This window comes from Gobio gobio (assembly GCF_949357685.1).
Source record: "Gobio gobio genome assembly, chromosome: 3".
Taxonomy (NCBI): domain Eukaryota; kingdom Metazoa; phylum Chordata; class Actinopteri; order Cypriniformes; family Gobionidae; genus Gobio; species Gobio gobio.
The window spans coordinates 4,033,063-4,059,313 of NC_137099.1; the positions used below are offsets into that span (position 1 = coordinate 4,033,063).

The 26,251-nt window shown below is 39.8% G+C and overlaps 1 protein-coding gene across 1 annotated transcript in view; it reads right to left on the bottom strand.

The window, feature by feature from the left end:
- The window catches only part of donson (DNA replication fork stabilization factor DONSON), a 28,687-nt gene extending 7,695 nt beyond the window's left edge, over positions 1-20,992 (bottom strand). The window contains exons 1-8 of the mRNA XM_079812353.1: positions 20,538-20,992; positions 18,272-18,355; positions 17,982-18,179; positions 12,967-13,145; positions 7,760-7,938; positions 5,124-5,214; positions 4,905-5,039; positions 3,262-3,460 (exon numbers count right to left, since the gene is read on the bottom strand). Of these exons, the coding sequence (XP_079668479.1) occupies positions 3,262-3,460; positions 4,905-5,039; positions 5,124-5,214; positions 7,760-7,938; positions 12,967-13,145; positions 17,982-18,179; positions 18,272-18,355; positions 20,538-20,915 (1,443 nt within the window). The 5' untranslated portion in view covers positions 20,916-20,992. The remainder of the gene's footprint in view (positions 1-3,261; positions 3,461-4,904; positions 5,040-5,123; positions 5,215-7,759; positions 7,939-12,966; positions 13,146-17,981; positions 18,180-18,271; positions 18,356-20,537) is intronic.
- Between the last annotated feature and the right edge of the window lie 5,259 nt (positions 20,993-26,251).

Here is a 26,251-nt window from a genome sequence, read left to right on the forward strand (position 1 = left end):
AATTATAAGCAAAAGTTTATTTGAAAGTGAACTAACCCTTTAAAGGGTTAGTTCACCCAAAAATGAAAATTCTGTCATTAATTACTCACCCTCATGTCGTTCGACACCCGTCAGACCTCCGTTCATCTTCAGAACACAAATGAAGATATTTTAGTGTAAAGCTGATGCTGAGAAAGGCTTCAGATCGGCCTCCATTGGCATTCAGTACATTTACACTCACAAGACCCATAAAAGGCACTTAAAACGTCGTTACAAAGTCCATCTCACCACAGTGACTCTACAATAATTTTACGATGCGACGACAAGTTTTTGTGCGAAAAAAAAAAATCAAAATAACACCTTTATCCAACTTGTTCTTGTCTTCCGTGTGTGTCTCCACGACGCATGCGCGAGAATATGACGCAGATCCGGCGTTCGGGAATCCATGAAATGCACACTTAAGCCCCATTTTGAGAACTACGCTGAGACCTAAAGCACGATCAATGTAGAATTCAACAGCTGAGACACGCGCGTCTTCCTCTGCTTGTAAACAAATCTCTTCTGGGTCATGTGTCCGAACGCCGGATCTGCGTCATATTCTCGCGCATGCGTCGTGGAGGCACACACGGAAGACAAGAACAAGCTGGATAAAGGTGTTATTTTGATTTTTTTTTCGCACAAAAACTCGTCGTCGCATCGTAAAATTATTGTAGAGTCACTGTGGTGAGATGGACTTTGTAACGACGTTTTAAGTGCCTTTTATGGGTCTTGTGAGTGTAAATGTACTGAATGCCAATGGAAGCCAATCTGAAGCCTTTCTCAGCATCAGCTTTACACTAAAATATCTTCATTTGTGTCTGAAGATGAACGGAGGTCTGACGGGTGTCAAACGACATGAGGGTGAGGAATTAATGACAGAATTTTCATTTTTGGGTGAACTAACCCTTTAAGAGATTATCTTTGAAAAGGCAGAACTCTGCTTACTAAAGCAGAAGGGATTTCCCGCTTCTCCTATGCTGCTCAGTCTTTATCTGAGGATAAATCTACTTGCAAGTTGATTGATGTAATGTTGCTCAAATTTCTATGAAAAAATAAAACTCATTATGTTAGAAAATCAGTTATTTTGAATTCTTATAATAGAGAATTCAAGTGGCTTAGATTTAATTGATTTTGATTCTGTTAACAATACCTTAAAAATGAATTGGTTTAAATGTTTCCTTCACAATCAATCTTCTATTTGGAGTATAATCCCAAGATATATCTGCTCCATTACGAGGCATACATTTCCTTTTAATGTGCAATTATTCAGTTAGTAAACTTCCAGTCAAACTTTCCAATTATCATCAGCAAATGCTTATGGCTTGGTGACTTATTTACAAGCATAATTTCTCGCCACACAATTTTTTAATTTGGAGCAACTGTAATATTCTACATAAGAGGAAGTCTTTATTTCTTGAAAACTGGTTCAATAATGGAGTGATGTTAGTAAACCAGCTGTTTGATAGTGATGGTAATTTATTTAAGTATTGTTTCAAGATACCAATTCCCAGTATCTAGTAAAGAATTTAATAGTTTTCAAGGCCATCTCTTAGGAAATCTGTATGCTGTTTAGAAACCATAATAGTGCTACAGTGACTTCTGTTAGTCCCCTAGCCCTGAATCCACTGTAGTTGGTTCTATTTGTTTTTCAGTTTATAAATCCAACTATAAAATCAGGTCATTATTTTTGGACCTTGTTACTTCGATTCCTTCCTTCATTTCTTAGTCACATTAAATGGCATATATTTGGTCACTTCCTCAGAAATTCTTTCTAACAAATAAAGTTATAAAAATATCCTATTAAAATTATTCAAAGATTTTATCCAGTTAAGTACTTTTTAAAGAAATGTAGAAGCGATATTGATACTTCCTGCTCTTTTTGTGAAGCCTCTTCTGAAACTGTTGATCATTTGTTTTGGGAATGTCCTTTTGCTTGGATAGATGCACTTTTATGATGGATAGATGCACTTTTATGATGGATAGATGCACTTTTATGATGGATAGATGCACTTTTATGATGGATAGATGCACTTTTATGATGGATGGATGCACTTTTATGATGGATAGATGCACTTTTATGATGCACTTTTATGATGGATACATGCACTTTTATTATGGACGGATGCACTTTTATGATGGATGGATGCACTTTTATGATGGATAGATGCACTTTTATGATGGATAGATGCACTTTTATGATGGATAGATGCACTTTTATGATGGATAGATGCACTTTTATGATGGATGGATGCACTTTTATGATGGATAGATGCACTTTTATGATGGATAGATGCACTTTTATGATGCACTTTTATGATGGATACATGCACTTTTATTATGGACGGATGCACTTTTATGATGGATGGATGCACTTTTATGATGGATGGATGCACTTTTATGATGGATAGATGCACTTTTATGATGCACTTTTATGATGGATACATGCACTTTTATTATGGACGGATGCACTTTTATGATGGATGGATGCACTTTTATGATGGACGGATGCACTTTTATTATGGACGGATGCACTTTTATGATGGACGGATGCACTTTTATGATGGATACATGCACTTTTATGATGGACAGATGCACTTTTATGATGGATGGATGCACTTTTATGATGGATAGATGCACTTTTATGATGGATGGATGCACTTTTATGATGGACGGATGAACTTTTATGATGGATAGATGCACTTTTATGATGGATGGATGCACTTTTATGATGGATGGATAGATGCACTTTTATGATGCACTTTTATGATGGATAGATGCACTTTTATGATGGACTGATGAACTTTTATGATGGACTGATGAACTTTTATGATGGATAGATGCACTTTTATGATGGACTGATGAACTTTTATGATGGACTGATGAACTTTTATGATGGATGGATGCACTTTTATGATGGATAGATGCACTTTTATGATGGATGGATGCACTTTTATGATGCACTTTTATGATGGATGGATGCACTTTTATGATGGATGGATGCACTTTTATGACATATGGACATTTTTAATATATCCCTGATTGTAGTCGTCTGACAGAAGAATGTCATACACACCTAGGACTTGAGGGAGAGTAAATCATGGGCTAATTTTCATTTTTGGGTGAACTATCCCTTTCATGCATTAACTAATGGGAACTTGAGGAAAAGCGTTCCCAAAATAATTATGCAAATACATTAGTGTGAATAATTGACGCCAACAACAAGACGAACCCGAGGCCCCGTACCTTGAGTGAGTGCAGTGTGGCCCCTCTGAAGGCTGTAGGGGCCAGGAGTGTTGGAGGAAGTCCCGCCTGAGAACCGGCTCCGGCCACCAAACTCTTACAGTTAATGAGGAAGTTCAGCAGCGTGAAGGTGTTCGGACCCTCCACCAACACCACGGACTCGGGTCTGTGGTCCAATCGCACCTCTCTGTGCTCCTTACGACTGGACACGACTTAAGGAACACATCACACACACTGAGCAGTCAGGGCGAAGACACTACAGTGTGTGTCACATATGAAACGGTTCATACTTCAGCATTATATCTGATGTCTGAATCATCTTTGGTTTGAGTGTTTGCTTGACATGCAAGAACCACTGAGGCTCATTGAATCATTAGATTTACTACACTCACCTAAAGGATTGTTAGGAACACACACTAATACTGTGTTTGACCCCCTTTCGCCTTCAGAACCGCCTTAATTCTACGTGGCATTGATTCAACAAGGTGCTGAAAGCATTCTTTAGAAATGTTGGCCCATATTGATAGGAGAGCATCTTGCAGTTGATGGAGATTTGTGGGATTCACATCCAGGGCACGAAGCTCCCGTTCCACCACATCCCAAAGATGCTCTATTGGGTTGAGATCTGGTGACTGTGGCGGCCATTTTAGTTCAGTAAACTCACTGTCATGTTCAAGAAACCAATTTGAAATGATTGGAGCTTTGTGACGGTGCATTATCCTGCTGGAAGTAGCCATCAGAGGATGGGGACATGGTGCTCATAAAGGGATGGACATGGTCAGAAACAATGCTCAGGTAGGCCGTGGCATTTAAACCATGCCCAATTGGCACTAAGGGGCCTAAAGTGTGCCAAGAAAACATCCCCCACACCATTACACCACCACCACCAGCCTGCACAGTGGTAACAAGGCATGATGGATCCATGTTCTCATTCTGTTTACGCCAAATTCTGACTCTACCATCTGAACGTCTCAACAGAAATCCAGACTCATCAGACCAGGCAACATTTTTCCAGTCTTCAACTGTCCAATTTTGGTGAGCTCGTGCAAATTGTCGCCTCTTTTTCCTATTTGTAGTGGAGATGTACCCGGTGGGGTCTTCTGCTGTTGTAGCCCATCCGCCTCAAGGTTGTGTGTGTTGTGGCTTCACAAATGCTTTGCTGCAGACCTCGGTTGTAACGAGTGGTTATTTCAGTCAAAGTTGCTCTTCTATCAGCTTGAATCAGTCGGCCCATTCTCCTCTGACCTCGAGCATCAACAAGGCATTTTCTCCCACAGGACTGCCGCATACTGGATGTTTTTCCCTTTTCACAACATTCTTTGTAAACCCTAGAAATGGTTGTGCGTGAAAATCCCAGTAACTGAGCAGATTGTGAAATACTCAGAGCGGCCCGTCTGGCACCAACAACCATGCCACGCTCAGAATTGCTTAAATCCCCTTTCTTTCCCATTCTGACATTCAGTTTGGAGTTCAGGAGATTGTCTTGACCAGGACCACACCCCTAAATGCACTGAAGCAACTGCCATGTGATTGGTTGATTAGATAATGAGAAATTGAACAGGTGTTCCTAATAATCCTTTAGGTGAGTATATATATATATAGTGTATACACAACACACACGTTTATATAAAGAGCTGTAAGGATACAGTTTGATAGAAATGGCATCTGGTTTCTTGATCTTGTCTTGGACGCCCATCTCCTTCAGCCAAGAAAACCCACCATCATCGTCATCATCATCATCATCCTCCTCCTCCTCCTCGTTTTCACTGTTCTCATTTAATCTAGAAAAAGGAAAGATGAGAAACGTGTTGATCAGTATTCAAAGCAGACCGAAGCGCATCTGTTGTCAGCGGTCATGTACTCACACAGTGTGCTGGCTGTCCGTCTGCTGACCGCTCTCCCCGGGCTCTTTGCTCTTCCTGCGCTCCTCCAGCAGAGGGAGGGAGAACTCTATCCCTGAACACAAAGATCACGCTTGAACACCGCTTCTGCCAGCACGAACACTGACATACTTCACTTTACAGTGCTCTCCACACAGGGAAAGACAGCACTAATAGTGGCAAAATCACTAATGCACACTTTTCTGAATGCATCTTGCCTTATTAGTCATTTACTATAGTAAACAAGACATTTTGAAAAGCAAAACATCAGGAAAAGGGAAAAGTATAGAGAAATATACTCCACCATAAGACCGGAAGGAATGTGTTATTTGTTATGCGAGTTTAAATTATTAATTAACATTAATAATATACACACAATACATTGAATTAATGTATAATTTAATATAAAGATAATATAAATATTTAAATATCTTAAAACTATATAACTACTATACTAATAACTACTATTTTAATATAAAACTTAGCGGTTAAATCACATCCAAAATAAACGTGCATGTTCACATAACGTGTGTGTATTGAGTGCGTGTGTGTGTGTGAGAGAGTGAGTGAGTGAGTGTCTGAGTGTGTGTGTGCGTGAATGAATATGTATGCGTTTGTGTGCGTGTATGTATGCATGTTTGTGTGTGTGTGTGTATATATATATATATATATATGTGTGTGCGTCTGTCTGTATATGTTTGTGTGTGTGCGTATATGCGTGGGCGTATGTGTGTGTGTATGCATGTGTGTGTGTCTGTCTGTATATGTGTGTGCGTGCGTGCGTGTGTATTTTTGTGTATGCATGTGTGTGTATATGTATGCGTGTGTGTGTGTGAGTGTGTGTATGCGTGTGCGTTTGTCTGTATGTGTGTGTGTGTATGTGTGTGAGTGCGTGCGTGCGTATGTGTGTGTATATGTGTGCGCGTGTGTGTGTATGCATGTGAGTGCGTGCGTGCGTGCGTATGTGTGTGTATGTATGCATGTGTGTGTGCGTATGTATGTGTGTATGCATGTGTGCGTGCGTATGTATGCATGTGTGTGTGTGTGTGTGTCTGTATATGTGTTTGTGGGTGAGTGTGTGTATGCGTGTGTACGCATGCGTGTGTGTGTGTGTATGCGTGTGTATTTTTGTGTATGCATGTGTGTGTATATGTATGCGTGTGTGTGTGTGAGTGTGTGTATGCGTGTGCGTTTGTCTGTATGTGTGTGTGTGTATGTGTGTGAGTGCGTGCGTGCGTATGTGTGTGTATATGTGTGCGCGTGTGTGTGTATGCATGTGAGTGCGTGCGTGCGTATGTGTGTGTATGTATGCATGTGTGCATGCGTATGTATGTGTGTATGCATGTGTGCGTGCGTATGTATGCATGTGTGTGTGTGTGTGTGTCTGTATATGTGTTTGTGGGTGTGTGTGTGTATGCGTGTGTACGCATGTGTGTGTGTGTGTGTGTATGTGTATATGTATGAGTATGTGTGTGCGTATGTATGTGTATGCGCATGCGTGTGTGTGTCTGTGTGTGTGTTTGTGTGTGTGTGTGTGTGTCTGTAAATGTGTTTGTGTGTGTATGCGTGTGTGTGTATGTGTATATGTATGAGTGTGTGTGTGTGTGTGTGTGTGTGTCTGTATATGTGTTTGTGGGTGTGTGTGTGTATGTGTATATGTATGAGTATGTGTGTGCGTATGTATGTGTATGCGCATGCGTGTGTGTGTCTGTGTGTGTGTCTGTGTGTGTGTGTCTGTAAATGTGTTTGTGTGTGTATGCGTGTGTGTGTATGCGTGTGTGTGTATGCGTGTGTGTGTGTGTGTATGCGTCTGTCTGTCTGTCTGTGTGTGTGTGTGTGTGTGTGTGTGTGTGTGTGTGTGTGTGTGTGTGTGTGTGTGTGTGTGTGTGTGTGTGTGTGTGTGTGTGTGTGTGTGTGTGTGTGTGTGTGTGTGTGTGTGTGTGTGTGTGTGTGTGTGTGTGTGTGTGTGTGTGTGTGTGTCTGTCTGTGTCTGTGTCTGTGTCTGTGTCTGTGTCTGTGTCTGTGTCTGTGTCTGTGTCTGTGTGTGTGTGTGTGTGTGTGTGTGTGTATATATGCGTGCGTGTGTGTCTGGGCATGTTTTTGTGAAATATCAGGACACAAATGTGTATAATGACAGAGGTATTACAAAAAGAGGGTGAAATATGAGGACGTTCCCCATGTCCTCACTTTTCAAAATGCTTATAAATCACAGAACAAGTTTGTTTTCACAGAAAGTGAACTGCACAGTCTCCTGTGAGGGCTAGGTTTAGGGGCAGGGGCAGTGTGTGTGTGTGTGTGTGATGGGTAGGTTCAGGGTCAGTGTGTGTGCGTGTGTGTGTGTGATGGGTAGGTTTAGGGGCAGTGTGTGTGTGTGTGATGGGTAGGTTTAGGGGCAGTGTGTGTGTGTGTGTGTGTGTGTGTGTGTGTGTGTGTGTGTGTGTGTGTGTGTGTGTAAAAGCAGTATCGGCTCCAAATATCGGCTCAAGAAAATCGGCAGCCCGTATCAGTCATCGGTTAAGGCTGATGTAAAAAAAAAAAACGGTATCGGCACTAAAAAATCCACATCGGTCGATCCCTAATTGTGTGTGTAACAGCACAGCAGTGGTTGGTGTGTCTCTTACCCTCGGCCCTCATGGCCTCTCTCAGCCCTCTGGTGGTGGGCGACAGCAGTGCAGTGATGCCTTTAGCTCCGCTCAGACCAGCCGCCCTGAAGAGCACAGTGAACTGATACGAGCATAGGTAGAAGAACGGACACAGCCGGGCCTTCAGCAGACTGTAGAGAGACGTCAGACTCACAGACCTACAACACACACACACACACACACACACACACATCAGCAATGTCAATCAACACAGATGCCAGAATCCAAAGGGCTGCTGTCTATGTTCATGCATGTGGCAGATGCTTTTGAACTTCACACACACACACGTCGTGTTTTCATGTTTTATGGGGACTTTCCATAGGCGTAATGTTTTTTATACTGTATAAACCGTATATATTCTATCCCCTTACACTGCCCCTAAACCTACCCATCACACACACACACACCCCAAACCTACCCATCACACACACACACACACACACACACACACACACACACACACACACACACCCTAAACCTACCCATCACACACACACACACACCCTAAACCTACCCATCACACACACACACCCTAAACCTACCCAATCACACACACACACACACACACCCTAAACCTACCCATCACACACACACACACACACACACCCTAAACCTACCCATCACACACACACACACACACACCCTAAACCTACCCATCACACACACACACACACACACACACACACACCCTAAACCTACCCATCACACACACACACCCTAAACCTACCCAATCACGCACACACACACACACACACCCTAAACCTACCCAATCACAGGAGACATTAGGGCTGTAAACGAATATTCTAAATTAGAATATATATTCGAATAGTTTTTAAAAAACGAATTTCGAAGGTGAAAATTAATATTCGAATAAATAAAAAAATGTGGGGGAAAAAAACGCCCGCGGTAGTAGAGGCGTGGCTGTCTGCTTTGCGAGTGGGCGCTATCGCGCCTGAAGCCTTGTGTACTTTGGCCTGGCTCCGCTGACTGCGCGCGCTCCTCCCCAAACGGACGAGGTGTTTATACTTGACACGCTCGCCGTTGTGCTTTTCTTTGAAACGACAGATGGCGACTCTGAGTAATTGTTCTATAAACCTTCAGGAAAAAGCGTCGAGAAGAAGTGGGCTAATGTACACAGGTGACGATATTTATTTTAGTACACTTCACCGAAAACCACACTACAGAAGAATCATGTAAAACAGATCAAAATAAACCTTGATATTACTTGTGACATGAGAACAAAATGCATGTAGAAATGTAACGTTAACTTATACAACTAAATTTATGATATCTAAATGTTTCCTAATTTCACTAAACACTTCCGTGAGTTTTCGTGAACTTTTCTTTATTAAACGGGCTTGTTTATGCTTTTGTAGGCTCATTTTGTAAACATAAGCAACTCATTTGTATGTGCAAACTGGACCAGCCTTACTTTGCATCGCCCGCCACAAGCTCTTTTTCTGCAACATAACAAGAGGCCATAACGGAGAAATTAATTTTGTTCATTTGTAAGGACATGAGAGCGATCAGTGTCGTGGATGGGGCAGGTTTCAGGGAGTTCTGTCAAGCAATGGAACCGAGGTACCCTATTTAACGTTAAAAAGAAACATTACTAAAGTGTAGGCTACTGTACTGACTGAATAGATATTGCATGAATAAAGGATAAATGCACTGCTTCCACTGGTTTGATTATTTACCGTTTCATGTCAAGGAAAAGTTCCAGGTTTACCACAGCACAGCTCGCTCGAGCGTTCAATATGCAGTAAAACTTCAATTAATATTTGTTTCAATCACTGAATGAAGCCTGCTATATTTGGGACAAGAGTCGCAACCTTAAATTGCTTGATCAGCACTCAAAATGTGTGTGTTCATTTAAAACGTTATGCGCAGAGGGTGAGGGCGAGAGAGAGTGAGGTCTGCGATCTTGGCCATTAGTTGATTTACTTGTTTTTGTATAGGTAATACGTTGTCAAATATGTTTAAACTTAAATAGACTACCTATCCAACTAGTTATGTCTCTTTGTATTAATCTGTCCTGTTATTGACGTAATGCGCGTCATTGACAAAATGCGCAACCAGATGTTCGAATAGTTCAAATATTCGTGCTTTTTTTAGAGGGAATATTCGAACGTCATTTTTGAGCAATTTTGACAGCCCTAGGAGACATTCTGCATTTTTACATTTTCAAAAAACATCACTTATTTTATAAGTTTGTTTGTTTGATTTAGATGTTTTCCCCACAAGGACGAGGATTTCGGATATTGCCATCTTTAACGTAGGGATTACCAGTCCATCCACCCCTCCACACACACACACACACACACACCTCTGTCTTACAGTCCCTCCAGAAAAACGTGATTATGCATAATTAGCAAAAGTCTGCATATTTATGCGGGGGCCGCATTTTTTAAATATGCCGCACTTTCGCCACGTAAATTGCCCATTTCCGCGAGAAAAATATGCGTGGCTAGCATGATTTCATAATCCCTGCATTTTCGTTGCAAAACAGTCATATATATTAGCAGAAAGTTGAAAAATGCTTGTTTACTTCACACAAGAGCCGCCATTTCCCCCTATTGCCATGGGAACATTTTGAAGTGACGTAATTACCCGACGTAAACGTCATCGAAAAGCTGCAAACCCAGATATCGCTGAAACCATGACGAAGCTCGCAAATTCCCATTGGCCAACAAAAATAACAGCTGTTTTTTTTCACTGAGTCGATTCAGCGGTTTGAATCGCCAAAGTCACGTATTTCAGCAGTTTGGCAGTTTGACACGCGATCCGAATCATGAATCGATTCACTGATTCATAACGCTTCGAAGCTTCATGATGCCGTGTTTTGAAATCGTCATCACTATATAAGTCGTTATTTAGGGGTTTTTTTGCGCACAAAAACTATTCTCGCCGATTCATAAAGTTATTGTAGAGCCACTGTAGTGAGATGGACTTTGTAACGACGTCTTTAGTGCCTTTTAAGGGTCTTGAGAGTGAACCGTGCATTGAGCCAATGGAGGCCTTTCAGAGTAGGGCTGCTCGATTATGGAAAAAATCATAATCACGATTATTTTGGTCAATATTGAAATCACGATTATTTCACATGACTTTGGGAATGTGTTGTATTTATTAAAAACACACCTTTCAACAATTCAATTGAAATTGTAACATTTGTTGTACTTTTTGAACTATTAAAATAAATAATATAACATATATTCAAATCAAAGTACAAAAGTATTCACGTAAAAATGATAACCACAAATAAATAAGATCAACAATATGGTTCGGCTAGATATGCTTTTCAGGTATGTCTAACATTAGTTTTCAGGTACAGAAATGTATCAAATGTAAAATAACATTGCATATTTGAGTGCATAAATTAAAGATGAATCCTATTAAACTTGCAAAAGCTATTCAATCCGGATCGGATATGCGCCGTCTTTATCGACTGTATAAAGTTCACTTAAGGCATATACAGACTATGTCTGCTAGGATACTCATCAAGATGGACATGTTGACATACGTTTTGTGTGAGTTTGTCCGTTCAAGAGCAAGACTTGAAAGAGAACTCAATATTTGCGCGCTGAGAGACGTGTGCGCGCTCTCGGATGAACGCACAGAGACACATTTTCTCACAGCGCGCGGCTTCTCATTCACGTCTTCTGGCACTAAACCCGGGTGACGACGGTGAAAACGACTGGTCATATTCAAACATACGGCAGCACTCGCATGCATTAAACAAAGTTTACAAAGAGAGAATTATTTGAAAAATATGAGGGGAAAAAAGGACGCTTACACAGCTCCCCTGCTCTCGTCAGTTTTTGTTTCTTTATTAGATTGTCATAGGTCACTCTGTTTAATTTTCAAGTGGTTAAACAAATTCGTAGTGTTCCCTTGCGTCGCAGCCACTATATGTAGCAAATCTTGCACGTAGCATGTTTCTGCTCGTAGTCCGATTCCTCGAAGCCAAACTGTTCCCAGACAACGGAGTTGGTTTAGCCTTTTTTTGCTCACCAAACGCTGCTGTAACTGCCCTTCTTCTGCCATCTTTACTCGCGCCGAGTTTTTAAATTCCAGCGGATGATATGCACACGAGACTCACGATCTGAGAAAGTTTGTGGCTTCGGGAGGGGCGGATGAGCGCGTGTGCGTTTCATTCAGAACGCAAGACAAAATAAGAGTGTTCTTGCAAAACTGAACACGGCAAAATAATCGTTTTTTCTCGATTGTACTATTTTGGTGATCGTTGGGAGGCAAAATCGAAATCGAAATTCGATTAATTGCACAGCCCTATTTCAGAGCCATCAGATTTACACTAAAATATCTTCATTTGTGTCTGAAGATGAACGGAGGTCTGACGGGTGTCGAACGACATGAGGGTGAGGAATTAATGACAGAATTTTCATTTTTGGGTGAACTAACCCTTTAAGAGATTGCACTTTGTGCATTGGAAGCACTCAAATGTCTGTTTTGTAAAACTACCTCTGTAAAACAGGAAGTTATTTATTCTTTTTTTTTTTCAGAAGTTGTGCCATATTCCTTTTGTAAAGCTACAGAAATTGTTTGACTCAATGTTTTGTAAATTTGAGCCGTGTGTTTATTAAGGTCTTCAATAAAACAAGATGAGAACTTTAATATTCCCAGCACTTTCTGTGATGTAGTGCCTTTTCATCAAACCGCAGTTTTTGCAAGTTCCCGCAATTTTATTGTATAAAATTTAGGGCTGTCAAAAGATGAATCGCGATTAATCGCATCCAGAATAAAAGTTTTTGTTTACATAATATATGTGTGTGTACTCTGTTAATTATTATTTATATATAAATACACACACATTCATGTATATATTTAAGAAATATTTGCATGTATATACATTTATATAATCTATAATATATATAAATATAAATGTTTTATATATAAAAAAAAATTTTTTTTCTTAAATATATACATGCTTGTGTGTTTTTATTTATTTATTTATATATAAATAATAATTAACAGAGTACACACACATATATTATGTAAACACAAACTTTTATTTTGGATGCGATTAATCTTTTGACAGCCCTAATAAAATTGCATAAATATCCCGCATTTTTCATCACATTTTTTAAGAAAACGTGCCGCATAATCAAGGATTTTTGCCCGCAACAATCACAAAAAAAGCTGCATTTTTCTGGAAGGACTGTTCTTACCAGTCGCTCATCAGGCTCTGCTGCAGCGCTGCGTCCTGTGCCCACGGCATACACTTGCCAGAGAACTTGCGTTCTGCGCCAATCCGTGGGAAGAGAGAGAGCCAGGGCAGAGACGGGTGCTGCCAGTACTGAAGACACTGCTGAAAACCACACCGCAGCTCCACACAGCCCCGGGGATCCTGCAACACACACACACCACACACACACCACAACACACACACCACAACATGAGAAATGCAGACTAACATTCTATAGATCAGCATCATTTCATTTCACTGGACTGTATTAAAGTGCACACAAAAAAAACTGTATAAAAATAAATTATTTTAAAAAGGAAAACAAATATTTTATATTATTTATAAAAATAATAAAAACAGCATTAATAATTTAACAAATTAAAAATAACATTTATTCATATAGAAAGTTTCATTTTTAACATAAAAATACAAATACTAAAACTAAATTAAATAATACGGTAAAGCATAATAAATATTTTAATTAAATATAGAACAAATTTTTAAATGTTTTAGTAAATATTTAGTTTAATTTACTATTAAATACTAAAACTATATAAAAACAATAAATCCTAAACCTTAAATGACATCATAAAAACTATAAAACTATTATTTAATATAAAGATAAAACAAATATTTAAATATCAAAAAACAAATACTAAAACTATATAAAGACTATAAATAATAAAAGTGAAATCACATTAAAAATAAGATAATAATAATAATAAATAATAATAATATATGTGAAAAAGAATGTTTCAATTAATATTTATTAAAAATACAAAATGTATCATTAAAAAAAATCATATTTAATAACATTATATATAAAATACATTTAATTAATTTAATATAGATAAAATAAATATTTGAATATCAAAAAACAAATACTAAAACTATAAATATAAATAATAAAAGTAAATGAAATCACATAAAAAAGTATAATATATAATATTGTGATGATACAACATTTTAAATTAAAAATTGTTAAAAATCATAAACAAAAAATAATGTTTAAATTAATATTTATTAAAAATAAAAAATAAAACTATAAAAAGGTAAGTACTAAAAACTACATTTTTCATATAAATCATATATAACAACATCATTAAATTAACATTATATAAAATAAATTTTATTTATTTTATATATAGATACAATATATAGTTTTAGTATTTGTTTTTTGATATTTAAAGACTATAAATAATAAAAGTAAAAGTATAAAATAAATAATAATATAAAAGAACTATTAAAAAGTAAATACTAATTTAATAAAAATATCTTATATAACAATAAAATTAACATTATATATAAAATACTATTCATTTATTTATTACTTAATATATAGATAAAATAAATATTTAAATATCAAAAACAAAAACTACAGTATATAACTACTATATACCATACACTAATACTAAACGTAAATAAAATCAAACATTAAAACTCACTATTAATAATAATAATAATATAATAAATAAATATAATAAAATAAATTAATAATATATTATAATTTATTTAATATAAAGCTAACTATAATAAAGCATTGGTGGGCTAGTGTTAAGCAGTGGTTTGAGTGTGTGTGTGTGTGTGTGTGTGTGTGTGTGTGTGTGTGTGTGTGTGTGTGTGTGTGTGTGTGTGTGTGTGGGGACTGGTAATCCCTACGTAATGGGGACAAAATGTCCCCACAAAGATAGCAATATCCGAAATCCTCGTCCTTGTGGGGACATTTTTAGGTCCCCATGAGGAAAACATCTCATAAATCAGACTAAGTGATGTTTTTTGAAAATGTAAAAACGCAGAATGCGTCCTGTGATGGGTAGGTTTAGGGGCAGTGTGTGTGTGTGTGTGTGTGTGATGGGTAGGTTTAGGGGCAGGGGCAGTGTGTGTGTGTGTGATGGGTAGGTTTAGGGGCAGGGGCAGTGTGTGTGTGTGTGTGTGATGGGTAGGTTTAGGGGCAGGGGCAGTGTGTGTGTGTGTGTGTGTGTGTGTGTGTGTGATGGGTAGGTTTAGGGGCAGGGGCAGTGTGTGTGTGTGATGGGTAGGTTTAGGGGCAGGGGCAGTGTGTGTGTGTGTGTGTGTGTGTGTGTGTGTGTGTGATGGGTAGGTTTAGGGGCAGGGGCAGTGTGTGTGTGTGTGTGTGTGTGTGTGTGTGATGGGTAGGTTTAGGGGCAGGGGCAGTGTGTGTGTGTGTGATGGGTAGGTTTAGGGGCAGGGGCAGTGTGTGTGTGTGTGTGTGTGTGTGATGGGTAGGTTTAGGGGCAGTGTGTGTGTGTGTGTGTGTGTGTGTGTGTGAGATGGGTAGGTTTAGGGGCAGGGGCAGTGTGTGTGTGTGTGTGATGGGTAGGTTTAGGGGCAGGGGCAGGTGCAGTGTGTGTGTGTGTGTGTGTGTGTGTGTGTGTGTGTGTGTGTGTGTGTGTGTGTGTGATGGGTAGGTTTAGGGGCAGGGGCAGTGTGTGTGTGTGTGTGTGTGTGTGATGGGTAGGTTTAGGGGCAGGGGCAGTGTGTGTGTGTGTGTGATGGGTAGGTTTAGGGGCAGGGGCAGTGTGTGTGTGTGTGTGTGTGTGTGTGTGTGATGGGTAGGTTTAGGGGCAGTGTGTGTGTGTGTGTGTGTGTGTGTGTGTGTGTGTGTGTGTGTGTGTGTGTGTGTGATGGGTAGGTTTAGGGGCAGGGGCAGTGTGTGTGTGTGTGTGTGTGTGTGTGTGTGTGTGTGTGTGTGTGAGATGGGTAGGTTTAGGGGCAGGGGCAGTGTGTGTGTGTGTGTGTGTGTGTGTGTGTGTGTGTGTGTGTGTGTGTGAGATGGGTAGGTTTAGGGGCAGGGGCAGTGTGTGTGTGTGTGTGTGTGTGTGTGTGTGTGTGTGTGTGTGTGTGATGGGTAGGTTTAGGGGCAGGGGCAGTGTGTGTGTGTGTGTGATGGGTAGGTTTAGGGGCAGGGGCAGGTGCAGTGTGTGTGTGTGTGTGTGTGTGTGATGGGTAGGTTTAGGGGCAGGGGCAGTGTGTGTGTGTGTGTGTGTGTGTGTGATGGGTAGGTTTAGGGGCAGGGGCAGTGTGTGTGTGTGTGTGTGTGTGTGTGTGTGATGGGTAGGTTTAGGGGCAGGGGCAGTGTGTGTGTGTGTGTGTGATGGGTAGGTTTAGGGGCAGGGGCAGTGTGTGTGTGTGTGTGTGTGATGGGTAGGTTTAGGGGCAGGGGCAGTGTGTGTGTGTGTGTGTGTGTGTGTGTGTGTGATGGGTAGGTTTAGGGGCAGGGGCAGTGTGTGTGTGTGATGGGTAGGTTTAGGGGCAGGGGCAGTGTGTGTGTGTGTGTGTGTGTGTGTGTGTGTGTGTGTGTGTGTGTGTGTGTGTGTGTGTGTGTGTGTGTGTGTGTGTGTGATAGGTAGGTTTAGGGGCAGGGGCAGTGTGTGTGTGTGTGTGTGTGTGTGTGTGTGTGTGTGTGTGTGATGGGTAGGTTTAGGGGCAGGGGCAGTGTGTGTGTGTGTGATGGGTAGGTTTAGGGGCAGGGGCAGTGTGTGTGTGTGTGTGTGTGTGTGATGGGTAGGTTTAGGGGCAGTGTGTGTGTGTGTGTGTGTGTGTGTGTGTGATGGGTAGGTTTAGGGGCAGGGGCAGTGTGTGTGTGTGTGTGATGGGTAGGTTTAGGGGTAGGGGCAGGTGCAGTGTGTGTGTGTGTGTGTGTGTGTGTGTGTGTGTGTGTGTGTGTGTGTGTGTGTGTGTGTGTGTGTGTGTGTGTGTGTGTGTGTGATGGGTAGGTTTAGGGGCAGGGGCAGTGTGTGTGTGTGTGTGTGTGTGTGATGGGTAGGTTTAGGGGCAGGGGCAGTGTGTGTGTGTGTGTGTGTGTGATGGGTAGGTTTAGGGGCAGGGGCAGTGTGTGTGTGTGTGTGATGGGTAGGTTTAGGGGCAGGGGCAGTGTGTGTGTGTGTGTGTGTGTGTGTGTGTGATGGGTAGGTTTAGGGGCAGTGTGTGTGTGTGTGTGTGTGTGTGTGTGTGTGTGTGTGTGTGTGTGATGGGTAGGTTTAGGGGCAGGGGCAGTGTGTGTGTGTGTGTGTGTGTGTGTGTGTGTGTGTGTGTGTGTGTGAGATGGGTAGGTTTAGGGGCAGGGGCAGTGTGTGTGTGTGTGTGTGTGTGTGTGTGTGTGTGTGTGTGTGTGTGTGTGTGTGTGTGTGTGTGATGGGTAGGTTTAGGGGCAGGGGCAGTGTGTGTGTGTGTGTGTGTGTGTGTGTGTGTGTGTGTGTGTGTGTGTGTGTGTGTGTGTGTGTGTGTGTGTGTGTGATGGGTAGGTTTAGGGGCAGGGGCAGTGTGTGTGTGTGTGTGATGGGTAGGTTTAGGGGCAGGGGCAGGTGCAGTGTGTGTGTGTGTGTGTGTGTGTGATGGGTAGGTTTAGGGGCAGGGGCAGTGTGTGTGTGTGTGTGTGTGTGTGTGTGATGGGTAGGTTTAGGGGCAGGGGCAGTGTGTGTGTGTGTGTGTGTGTGATGGGTAGGTTTAGGGGCAGGGGCAGTGTGTGTGTGTGTGTGATGGGTAGGTTTAGGGGCAGGGGCAGTGTGTGTGTGTGTGTGTGTGATGGGTAGGTTTAGGGGCAGTGTGTGTGTGTGTGTGTGTGTGTGTGTGATGGGTAGGTTTAGGGGCAGTGTGTGTGTGTGTGTGTGTGTGTGTGTGATGGGTAGGTTTAGGGGCAGTGTGTGTGTGTGTGTGTGTGTGTGTGTGTGTGTGTGTGTGTGTGTGTGTGTGTGTGTGTGTGTGTGTGTGATGGGTAGGTTTAGGGGCAGGGGCAGTGTGTGTGTGTGTGTGTGTGTGTGTGTGTGTGTGTGTGTGTGTGTGTGTGTGTGTGTGTGTGTGTGTGTGTGTGTGTGTGTGTGTGTGAGATGGGTAGGTTTAGGGGCAGTGTAAGGGGATAGAATATACGGTATGTATGGTATAAAAACCATTACGCCTATGGAAAGTCCCCATAAAACATGAAAACCCAATGTGTGTGTGTGTGTGTGTGTGTGTGTGTGTGTGTGTGTGTGTCCGTACTGGGATGTTGGCAGGTAAGCTGGTGAACTGGGCCCTGCAGTGAGAGCTCAAGCCCTGCGCCTCCTCCTGCGCCTTCACATGCTCCGCCCAGGAGAACGACTGAGGAGACGTGAACAACACGCGTGTTTTAAGGGACCAATCGGCCGGGAACTCCAGACACACTTCAGCTGGAGCCGTGGGGCACACCGCCTCTGGACTCTGGAGACACACACACACACACACACACGTCATGAACACACACACACACACCATGACAGAGAACTCATGAGTAGCCATCATCCGTCAGAAACCTTCAACACTGGAGTGGATCTCTCCGGCTCGAACAGATCCTCCTCGAACAAACCATCGTCTTCAGAGAGGGAAATGGCCACCGTCTGCAGACAGAGCACAGTCACGTGATCACACACATTATACACACACACACACACAGGACAGAATTATCATGATTATAGTTCAGATATAAACACTGACGTCTAAGGTAGCGTAGTACATCACCTTTTAAAACTAACTTGACGCTTCAAATGAAGACTTAATGTATTCGTCATTGAATCATTCATTCAAAAAAACTGATTCATCCAGTAATGAAACAAGTGAAGTCTTTATGAGTGAGTCATTGAATCATTCATTCAAGAGATTCGTTCAAAAACGCCGATTCATCCAGTAATGAAACAAGTGAAGTCTTTATGAGTGAGTCGTTGAATCATTCGCTCAAGAGATTCGTTCCAAAACGCTGATTCATCCAGTAATGAAACAAGTGGAGTCTTTATGAGTGAGTCATTGAATCATTCACTCAAGAGATTTGTTCAAAAACACTGATTCTTCCAGTAATGAAACAAGTGAAGTCTTTATGAGTGAGTCGTTGAATCATTCGCTCAAGAGATTCGTTCCAAAACGCTGATTCATCCAGTAATGAAACAAGTGGAGTCTTTATGAGTGAGTCATTGAATCATTCATTCAAGAGATTTGTTCAAAAACACTGATTCATCCAGTAATGAAACAAGTGAAGTCTTTATGAGTGAGTCATTGAATCATTCGCTCAAGAGATTTGTTCAAAAACGCTGATTCATCCAGTAATGAAACAAGTGAAGTCTTTATGAGTGAGTCGTTGAATCATTCGCTCAAGAGATTTGTTCAAAAACGCTGATTCATCCAGTAATGAAACAAGTGAAGTCTTTATGAGTGAGTCATTGAATCATTCATTCAAGAGATTCGTTCCAAAACGCTGATTCATCCAGTAATGAAACAAGTGAAGTCTTTATGAGTGAGTCGTTGAATCATTCGCTCAAGAGATTCGTTCCAAAACGCTGATTCATCCAGTAATGAAACAAGTGAAGTCTTTATGAGTGAGTCATTGAATCATTCATTCAAGAGATTCGTTCCAAAACGCTGATTCATCCAGTAACGAAACAAGTGAAGTCTTTGTGAGTGAGTCGTTGAATCATTCACTCAACCGTTTAAATATTAAAATCAAATTAAATGTTATAAACAGACGACAGCAATTAATATTGTCAGAACATCTAATAAAATATGTTCATTTGTTTAGTTTTCGGTTCAGAATCGTGGAAGAATCATTCTCTGTTTGAAACAAATAAATCTCGATTAATTTGCATGACTATATGATTCTTAATGAAATCAGATACAAAAGAAAAGATGAACTATGTTAAATATAAATAAATAATAATAAATAAATAAATATATATTTATTTATTAGGGCTGGGCAAATTTAACGCGTTAACTTTCAGTTATACTGTAATGTAACGTCATTAATGTTTCATAGAGACATCAGTGATACTGGCCATCATTCATAAAAACATGACAATACAACACATATTTAAAATATTCTGTCTTTAAATTGTTTCTACATTAATTTGGAGAGTAACTGAAATTACTACAATATTAAAAACGTGAAATAAAAAAAATTGTGATTAATCGTGATTAATTACAGAAAAAAATGTGATTAATTAGTTAATTTTTTTAATCGATTCCCAGCACTAATATATATATATATATATATATATATATATATATATATATATATATATATATATATATATATATATATATATATATATATATATTTTTTTTTTTTTTATGAATAATTATTATTCATGTCACAATCCCACGAGCCTAATATTTTTAAAACATAAATAAATAAATATAAAAAACAATACCGATTTATAAAATATCACATATGAAAAAAAAATTGTAAACAAAATACTTTTTATATAAAAATCCTTATAGCTAAATATATAAATATCTTATTTAATGTAATCATTAATACAAAAAAAAAAAAAAATACATACTAACATAATATAAAAAAGAAACTATGGAAACTAAGAAATTATAAATTATTTAAAATATAACATTATTCATTATAATAATTAATTGGCCCATGAGCCCAATATATTTATATTTATATATATATATATATATATTATTTTTTTTTATGTACCATGGTATTTACATGTACATTGAAGTGTCAAGTAAATATCATGAAAATATATATATATATAATAGTACATAACAAAACAAGCACATACGTGTACGGTACTGTACCTTTATCTCGTGTTGTTTCCGTTGGTCTGTATTGAGCAGCTCTTCTCTGAGTTTCCCGTCCAGAACCGCGGCTAACGTTACCGCTTTCCTCCCGTCCTGAGCGCCGTCGCAGCCCTCGGTGTGTGATAAAGCTCGTTTCTTGGGACTGTTGTACGTGTTTTCAATGTTCGCGAACGGATTCCTGCGCTTCACGCCGCCGCGCGACCGGCTAGAGGCGTTCAACAGCGGCCCCGGTGAGAACGGACGGACTCCGGCCACCGACACAACCGGACTCGCCGTCCTCCTGTCGGGCCCTTCGCTCCGCGCGCGCTTCTGTCTCATACGGAGAACATCGGACGGTTTTTTAAAGCTCGGAGAGTAGCAGCCCAAATCCGCCATCGCGCTCGCTCCGGTTGATTATTGATGTGTGAAGCGGGAACAAAACGATTGTTTTGTTCGCTCAAACTTTCGCGCGTAACGGAATTGCGTCAGCACGTTACGTGATGACGCAAATGAGCGCGTTGGCGTAAACACCCGGCAAATGTAAAGTCTCCATTGTTTCATATTTATTTCTGACAGTACGAAAATAAAGACAGTAAAATATTTATGATATAAACTGTTTAACAAATAAATAGTCTATAAGAATTTATTCCGGTAGATACAGTTTATGATGGTAGAAAAACACTAATATAAAAGTCCCTGCTGTTTCATGTTTGCGTTCTAATATTAATAGTTAATAAATATTTAAAAATATATATTTACATAGTTTAGCACGCACTTTAACCCCCAAAAATGTGTAGGTCTACTAAGATTGAGTAGAATGATCTACAAAAATAAATAAACAAAAATAAAAAACTATACTAACATAAAAAAAACGATTTAAAAATATTATTAAAAACTAACATTTAGTATCACTGAATCGACTTATTTGCCAACAAAAATAACGTATAACTTGTAAATAAAATATGAAAAATTAAAAAATATATTTTAGCCGAGTTACTAGTCGTCATTTTCATTACAAAAACAAATCAACCAAAATAAAAAAAATGATTGAAGAAAACTATAGACATTATAAAAAAATAATAAAAATGGCAACAAACAATAAAAAACTTAAACTTGAACTAAAATTAAAATGAAAACAGAAAAATAAAAACGAATCCAAAATAGTATTACAAACTATGAAAAGTGATTTAGTATGACTGAATCAATGTATTTATTCCAACACAACTCACTTTTATGGGTTAAATCAGGTCGAAAAAATTAAATAACATATAAAAAACGTAATTCGAGTTTTAAGTTGATCTACAAAAATAAATCAACCAAAATAGAAAATTATTTAAAAAAACTATAGACATGTAAAAACTAAAGTTAAATTCACTCTATGTGGAGATTAGAGATTATTCCATTAGTAAAAAGTGCTTTATGAATGTAGTGCCAGAATAAGCCTATAATATTACACTCTAAAAAAATGCTGGGTTAAAAACAACCCAACCACTGGGTTAAAACAACCCATTCACTGGGTTAAAACAACCCAACCACTGGGTTAAAACAACCCAACCACTGGGTTAAAACAACCCATTCACTGGGTTAAAACAACCCAACCACTGGGTTAAAACAACCCAACCACTGGGTTAAAACAACCCATTCAATGGGTTAAAACAACCCAACCACTGGGTTAAAACAACCCATTCAATGGGTTAAAAAACCCCTTCACTGGGTTAAAACAACCCATTCACTGGGTTAAAACAACCCATTCAATGGGTTAAAACAACCCAACCACTGGGTTAAAACAACCCATTCAATGGGTTAAAAAAACCCTTCACTGGGTTAAAACAACCCCTTCACTGGGTTAAAACAACCCCTTCACTGGGTTAAAACAACCCATTCACTGGGTTAAAACAACCCAACCACTGGGTTAAAACAACCCATTCAATGGGTTAAAAAACCCCTTCACTGGGTTAAAACAACCCCTTCACTGGGTTAAAACAACCCAACCACTGGGTTAAAACAACCCATTCGCTGGGTTAAAACAACCCAACCGCTGGGTTAAAACAACCCAATAGCTGGGTTAAAACAACCCATTCGCTGGGTTAAAACAACCCAACCACTGGGTTAAAACAACCCATTCACTGGGTTAAAACAACCCAACCACTGGGTTAAAACAACCCCTTCACTGGGTTAAAACAACCCCTTCACTGGGTTAAAACAACCCATTCACTGGGTTAAAACAACCCAACCTCTGGGTTAAAACAACCCATTCACTGGGTTAAAACAACCCAACCACTGGGTTAAAACAACTCAACCACTGAGTTAAAACAACCCAATTGCTGGGTTAAAACAACCCAACCACTGGGTTAAAACAACCCATTCACTGGGTTAAAACAACCCAACCTCTGGGTTAAAACAACCCATTCACTGGGTTAAAACAACCCAACCTCTGGGTTAAAACAACCCATTCACTGGGTTAAAACAACTCAACCACTGGGTTAAAACAACCCAATTGCTGGGTTAAAACAACCCATTCACTGGGTTAAAACAACCCATTCACTGGGTTAAAACAACCCAACCACTGGGTTAAAACAACCCAACCACTGGGTTAAAACAACCCATTCAATGGGTTAAAACAACCCAACCACTGGGTTAAAACAACCCATTCACTGGGTTAAAACAACCCAACCACTGGGTTAAAACAACCCATTCAATGGGTTAAAAAAACCCTTCACTGGGTTAAAACAACCCATTCACTGGGTTAAAACAACCCATTCAATGGGTTAAAACAACCCAACCACTGGGTTAAAACAACCCATTCAATGGGTTAAAAAAAACCCTTCACTGGGTTAAAACAACCCATTCACTGGGTTAAAACAACCCCTTCACTGGGTTAAAACAACCCATTCACTGGGTTAAAACAACCCATTCACTGGGTTAAAACAACCCAACCACTGGGTTAAAACAACCCATTCACTGGGTTAAAACAACCCATTCACTGGGTTAAAACAACCCAACCACTGGGTTAAAACAACCCAACCGCTGGGTTAAAACAACCCAATAGCTGGGTTAAAACAACCCATTCGCTGGGTTAAAACAACCCAACCACTGGGTTAAAACAACCCATTCACTGGGTTAAAACAACCCAACCACTGGGTTAAAACAACTCAACCACTGAGTTAAAACAACCCAATTGCTGGGTTAAAACAACCCAACCACTGGGTTAAAACAACCCATTCACTGGGTTAAAACAACCCAACCTCTGGGTTAAAACAACCCATTCACTGGGTTAAAACAACCCAACCACTGGGTTAAAACAACCCATTCAATGGGTTAAAACAACCCAACCACTGGGTTAAAACAACCCATTCAATGGGTTAAAAAAACCCTTCACTGGGTTAAAACAACCCATTCACTGGGTTAAAACAACCCCTTCACTGGGTTAAAACAACCCAACCACTGTGTTAAAACAACCCAACCACTGGGTTAAAACAACCCATTCAATGGGTTAAAAAAAACCTTCACTGGGTTAAAACAACCCATTCACTGGGTTAAAACAACCCATTCAATGGGTTAAAAAAAACCTTCACTGGGTTAAAACAACCCATTCACTGGGTTAAAACAACCCATTCAATGGGTTAAAACAACCCAACCACTGGGTTCAAACAACCCATTCAATGGGTTAAAAAAACCCTTCACTGGGTTAAAACAACCCATTCACTGGGTTAAAACAACCCAACCACTGGGTTAAAACAACCCATTCACTGGGTTAAAACAACCCATTCACTGGGTTAAAACAACCCAACCACTGGGTTAAAACAACCCAACCGCTGGGTTAAAACAACCCAATAGCTGGGTTAAAACAACCCATTCGCTGGGTTAAAACAACCCAACCACTGGGTTAAAACAACCCCTTCACTGGGTTAAAACAACCCAACCACTGGGTTAAAACAACCCATTCACTGGGTTAAAACAACCCATTCACTGGGTTAAAACAACCCAACCACTGGGTTAAAACAACCCAACCGCTGGGTTAAAACAACCCAATAGCTGGGTTAAAACAACCCATTCGCTGGGTTAAAACAACCCAACCACTGGGTTAAAACAACCCATTCACTGGGTTAAAACAACCCAACCACTGGGTTAAAACAACCCATTCAATGGGTTAAAACAACCCATTCACTGGGTTAAAACAACCCATTCACTGGGTTAAAACAACCCAACCACTGGGTTGAAGAAAACTATAGACATTATAAAAAAATAATAAAAATGGCAACAAACAATAAAAAACTTAAACTTGAACTAAAATTAAAATGAAAACAGAAAAATAAAAACGAATCCAAAATAGTATTACAAACTATGAAAAGTGATTTAGTATGACTGAATCAATGTATTTATTCCAACACAACTCACTTTTATGGGTTAAATCAGGTCGAAAAAATTAAATAACATATAAAAAACGTAATTCGAGTTTTAAGTTGATCTACAAAAATAAATCAACCAAAATAGAAAATTATTTAAAAAAACTATAGACATGTAAAAACTAAAGTTAAATTCACTCTATGTGGAGATTAGAGATTATTCCATTAGTAAAAAGTGCTTTATGAATGTAGTGCCAGAATAAGCCTATAATATTACACTCTAAAAAAATGCTGGGTTAAAAACAACCCAACCACTGGGTTAAAACAACCCATTCACTGGGTTAAAACAACCCAACCACTGGGTTAAAACAACCCATTCACTGGGTTAAAACAACCCAACCACTGGGTTAAAACAACCCAACCACTGGGTTAAAACAACCCATTCAATGGGTTAAAACAACCCAACCACTGGGTTAAAACAACCCATTCAATGGGTTAAAAAACCCCTTCACTGGGTTAAAACAACCCATTCACTGGGTTAAAACAACCCATTCAATGGGTTAAAACAACCCAACCACTGGGTTAAAACAACCCATTCAATGGGTTAAAAAAACCCTTCACTGGGTTAAAACAACCCCTTCACTGGGTTAAAACAACCCCTTCACTGGGTTAAAACAACCCATTCACTGGGTTAAAACAACCCAACCACTGGGTTAAAACAACCCATTCAATGGGTTAAAAAACCCCTTCACTGGGTTAAAACAACCCCTTCACTGGGTTAAAACAACCCATTCACTGGGTTAAAACAACCCAACCACTGGGTTAAAACAACCCATTCGCTGGGTTAAAACAACCCAACCGCTGGGTTAAAACAACCCAATAGCTGGGTTAAAACAACCCATTCGCTGGGTTAAAACAACCCAACCACTGGGTTAAAACAACCCATTCACTGGGTTAAAACAACCCAACCACTGGGTTAAAACAACCCCTTCACTGGGTTAAAACAACCCCTTCACTGGGTTAAAACAACCCATTCACTGGGTTAAAACAACCCAACCTCTGGGTTAAAACAACCCATTCACTGGGTTAAAACAACCCAACCACTGGGTTAAAACAACTCAACCACTGAGTTAAAACAACCCAATTGCTGGGTTAAAACAACCCAACCACTGGGTTAAAACAACCCATTCACTGGGTTAAAACAACCCAACCTCTGGGTTAAAACAACCCATTCACTGGGTTAAAACAACCCAACCTCTGGGTTAAAACAACCCATTCACTGGGTTAAAACAACTCAACCACTGGGTTAAAACAACCCAATTGCTGGGTTAAAACAACCCATTCACTGGGTTAAAACAACCCATTCACTGGGTTAAAACAACCCAT